At 30.8% G+C, this 4,194-nt stretch overlaps 1 protein-coding gene and 1 long non-coding RNA gene across 3 annotated transcripts; both read left to right on the forward strand.

The window, feature by feature from the left end:
- The first annotated feature begins 553 nt into the window (after window positions 1-553).
- Window positions 554-1,788, forward strand: LOC115699611 (uncharacterized). The gene is made up of 3 exons (XR_009683352.1): window positions 554-890; window positions 1,017-1,244; window positions 1,409-1,788. It is a non-coding gene; the product is annotated as an uncharacterized LOC115699611 (long non-coding RNA).
- Window positions 1,789-1,883: 95 nt separating this feature from the next.
- LOC115699602 (uncharacterized) lies at window positions 1,884-3,810 on the forward strand. 2 transcript variants are annotated; one of them, XR_009683351.1, is made up of 5 exons: window positions 1,884-2,548; window positions 2,635-2,883; window positions 2,973-3,296; window positions 3,376-3,480; window positions 3,555-3,810. XR_009683351.1 is itself a non-coding variant. In XM_061101654.1 (4 exons), the coding sequence occupies exons 2-4, from the start codon at window positions 2,800-2,802 to the stop codon at window positions 3,418-3,420; spliced, it is 453 nt and encodes a 150-aa protein (XP_060957637.1). In that variant the 5' UTR covers window positions 1,884-2,548; window positions 2,635-2,799; the 3' UTR covers window positions 3,421-3,810. The 2 variants fall into 2 exon arrangements, 1 of the variants encoding a protein (XP_060957637.1); XM_061101654.1 differs by having other exon boundaries at window positions 3,376-3,810.
- Window positions 3,811-4,194: the final 384 nt, after the last annotated feature.

Genomic DNA, 4,194 nt, shown 5'->3' on the forward strand with positions numbered 1-4,194 from the left:
TATTGAATGGTAGAACGGTAAACTTTTCCCTATTCAATGTAGATCATCTATAGAGGATCTTTGACTATTAGGATTGTAATAATGGATAATCATAGCGTATCTATATCGTGATAAATATAGAGCGTTAATTGAGAGTGTTATTCAATTCTAAATCTATAGTGGCGCAAGGCAGAATTATAAGTTGAGAATTTACTTGGTGAATTCTAGATCTACTTATTGAAAGCTCAGTTATATAGGCCCATGGTCTCCCCACTAGTTGAGATAATACTGCTTGCAGACTCAGTTGATTGATTTTAATTAATCAATTATAATTCTAAAATTAGACTATGTCTTATTTAAGAATTTTCACTAAGCAAGGGCTTAATTGTGAAGAAAAGAAATTTTGGTGACAATTTGTTAATTAAGAGACTTTACATGGTCTAATTAATAAATTACATAAATGATAATTTTTTTAGTAATTAATTATAATTATTAAATAAATAGTTTTGATATTTATAGGATCGAATTAGAAAATATAGAAATGGATGAAGAATATATAAGTGGTTGAAATAAAGTGGCAAAATTGTAACTAGAGAATAGTCTTATTATTGTGTATGGCCATTGAGTTTTTTTGCCCAATATTTTATTCTTTTTTAATCCATATAATTCAGCCTTAAGCCCTTGTTGAAACACTATAAAAGGAACATGATACTCTCACTCATCCAACTAATGTCAACATGACTATTCTTCAACCTAGATGAGAGAGTTTCTCTCCACAAACCCTTCACCTATCCACATCGACAGTAAGGCCTTCCCAAAACCTTATCCTGTCCAACCTCAGACCCATGAGCTCAATGTAAGTAATTTTAATGATGTTTAGTAGTCTCCATCAACATTCTCCTATTGACAAGGTAAAGTAATGAAAAATAATTTTCTTTTGTGAGTTTTTTGTGCAAGCCGTATCCATTCATATATATATACATATTTGTTAATTTTTATTTTTTTATTGATTGTTGATTTCTGTATTTTGTATTTAGGTAAAACAGATTTGTGAAGAACATATCTATTGGAGGTTTGGATTTGTGCTTATTTTTAAACCACGAGCAGTCAAATTTCTTCTCACCATATGTTTTATTTTTAGTGGTTCTCTCCACAAACCCTCCCCGTGACCCTTTCCTTTCTAATCTATGTCCAAGACACAAGATATTGATGTAGCCAATTTAATGGCGTGTAGTCCCCATGGGTATGTCATTCCTATTTACAAGGTAAATGTGTAAATTTTACTTTATTTTTCAGATTGCTAATAGATAATGTGAAGAATCTATATAATGTAAATTTTTAATGGTTTGATATTGACAATATAATTTATAATTAGATTTTTAATTTTGTTCAACTTTTGACTATTTATATTAAATACATATTTGTGCAGTGAGTCTAATTGCTGCAAACAGGATGTTCATTATTCTTTATTGATTTGGCATGGATTGTGCTAATTTATTGGTAATTCATGTGTAATTTGGGTAAATTTGTACCTGTTTTCTCTAAGACATTGCAACAATCATTATTTTTTTCTTTGATTGATGTTTTTCAAGTCATTTCGTGATCTTGATTGTTGCCATTACGAATTTGAGTTAAGTGCCCAGATTAACGAGGTTGGTACCAAGATTTTGGGGCCAAAATTAATTAGTTTTCTGTTTTTTTGCTCTGTTTTTTACTTTTAAGTTGTGGTAGTTTTTTTTTTTTTTTTTTTGGTTTCTTAGTTAGCTTGGTTGGATTGCTATGTGTGTTTTGTTGCTCGATTGATATATATATATATATATATATAGTTATGTTAGTTGGTAAATAACATTAAAAATATCAATGTATGGTTATATATTAAAGATTGATATTAAACTTTAATTGATAGTGTATCAAAATGCAGTAAATTGAAAACAAAAGAAGTTAAGTTCAGAGTGATTTAAACTTCAATATATATTCATTAACAAGTTTGTTAATATATATTACTGGTTTTGCTGTCTCATTTAGTTATTTCACTAAAAAAAATTTCATGCAGCTATAGAATTAGGTGTCTTAGTAACTCTATACCCTTTTGCTTAAGGAATTTTATTTATTTATGTTCTAAAGAATAAATAATGCATAATTACATAAAAAAAAAAAAAAAAAAAAAAAAAACTAGTCCATAGTAATATAATACTTTATTCTAGCTAAAGAAAAAGAAGAGTATAATGAAATAATATAATGATGTAGTTCAATTAGGGACAATGAAGATTTCATTAATGATGATGATGAGGAAATTGTCAATGATGATGTAGATGATATTGATGTAGTTATATCTTAGTAGTGATAATGATGTAGTTCAATATTGTTCTAGTGATGATTCTGATTAATTAGTTGTAATTTTGTAGATGTTTTTAATATATTAAACTCTTAATTTTTGTCATATTTGTTATTGCTTCAAATTTAATTATTTCAATATATATGCATATAAAGTTATGTTGCTCGATCCCATGATGGAGATGGTGGGAGTCAACCTCCCCCAAGCCTTAGTAGGATACCCACAACGTGTGAGGTAGGTAGGTTTTTTTTTTTTTTGTTAATTAATCACATAATGATTTTTTTGTTAATATTCTAATATAATTTTTTATTTAAATGTAGCGCAAGCGAAGAAAACAAGATCAAAGTCTAAATCGCTAAATTTGGAGGAGGCCTTTGAGAATAATAAACGAAAACCTCTTTGAGGTCACTTTTGATGTAAAAGGTAGAACATTGAAAGCTGTTGGTGATAATGGAAAATTATTTATTAGGCTTATAGGAAACATTATGGGATTTAATGTCCCTCCATATTATGGTTGTTGGGAAAATATTCCTAAGGCGTACAAGATGCCAATACCACCCAAATTTGGTGTAAGTATATATCTTTAAAATATTTATTTCTTTTTTAATATCAATATTTGTTATTCATAATAACTAATATTCTGTATTTTTGGTTGAAGGAATATTTTCACTTGGATCGCAGTTGGCCTTACTGGCACGAAGTACTTTCTAGTATCGATAACGAGTGTAAGAGACGTTACAAAGACCGAAAATCAAGGCACAAACAACACTTTAAGGATGTTGGTGGTTATGATGATGTGGAGAAAGCTAAAAAAATCCACCAGAAGGACAAGATGCTGCAACATGGGATATATAAATTAATTTCTCATTTTTTGAATCCAAAACACATAGAAAGATCAAAGAAAAATATTGCAAATAGAGCAAAGTATTTGTATCCCAGTCTCCAGGGTTCATCATCTTATGCTAATCACAGATATAAAAGGGTAATTAAGTTTAACATGTTCTAAGAGATTATTAATAATATTATAACTATACCAATAATTCTTGTTTTGTTTTCTATAGATGAATCAAGAGACTAAAGAATTGCCTGGCATAATCGACACTTAGCATGACATGCACCATAGGACTAATGGAGAATGGGTTAATGATATTGCTAGGGCTCATTATGTAAGTTATTATTTTAGGTTTTTCTTTAATATATCAATTGTAACTATATTAATTATTTCTCTATTAAAATGTAGGAAAAATTATGTGAAGAAAGAACAACTCAGACACAAAATACTTTACCTCACTACAAGAAAAAGTGTTTTTGTCGGCGCATTTCGTGACATGCGCCGGTAAAAGTTGTCGAGACTACCAAAATTGTGGAATTCCAAATTTATTTTGGGTTTACTTTTGCCGGTACATTTGTGTGCCGGTAAAACATAGCAATGCTGGCGTAGTCAAGTTAAATGCGCCGGTACCATTAGGCGCGAGAATTTGCCGCCTTTGATTTCATTTTTGGGGCGCTTTTCTACTTTTACCGGCGCCCGGCAAAAGGCTGAAAAAAGTTGGAGGGAAAATTCCCGCGTAGGTTTTATTTGGTAGGTGGGGACACTTTTACCGGCGCAATTATGCGCCGGCAAAAGTGTTAGTGAAACGCGCGTTTCACTCCTAAGTCAAAGTAATTTTTTTAAAACACTTTTACCGGCGCAATTGGATGCGCCGGTAAAAGTAGTCATATGTATCAGGAGGCACGAAGCCCCACTCAATCTCTCTGGTTCTCTCTCTCTCTCGTTCTCTCTCATTTCCCTCTCAATCTCTATCAAACTCTCTCAATCTCTCTAAATTTATCTCAAAATCTCTCTTTCCCACTCAATCTCTCTTTCCCACTCAATCTCT

Source organism: Cannabis sativa, chromosome 7, assembly GCF_029168945.1.
Source record: "Cannabis sativa cultivar Pink pepper isolate KNU-18-1 chromosome 7, ASM2916894v1, whole genome shotgun sequence".
Classification (NCBI taxonomy): Eukaryota; Viridiplantae; Streptophyta; class Magnoliopsida; order Rosales; family Cannabaceae; genus Cannabis; species Cannabis sativa.

Excerpts from the sequence above, each read along its gene's own strand:
- LOC115699602 (XM_061101654.1), top strand. The coding sequence starts at position 2,800 with ATGGGATTTAATGTCCCTCCATATTATGGTTGTTGGGAAAATATTCCT. Across the intron at positions 2,884-2,972 it reads CAATACCACCCAAATTTGGT|GAATATTTTCACTTGGATCG; the intron begins GTAAGTATATAT and ends TTTTGGTTGAAG. Across the intron at positions 3,297-3,375 it reads CTAATCACAGATATAAAAGG|ATGAATCAAGAGACTAAAGA; the intron begins GTAATTAAGTTT and ends TGTTTTCTATAG.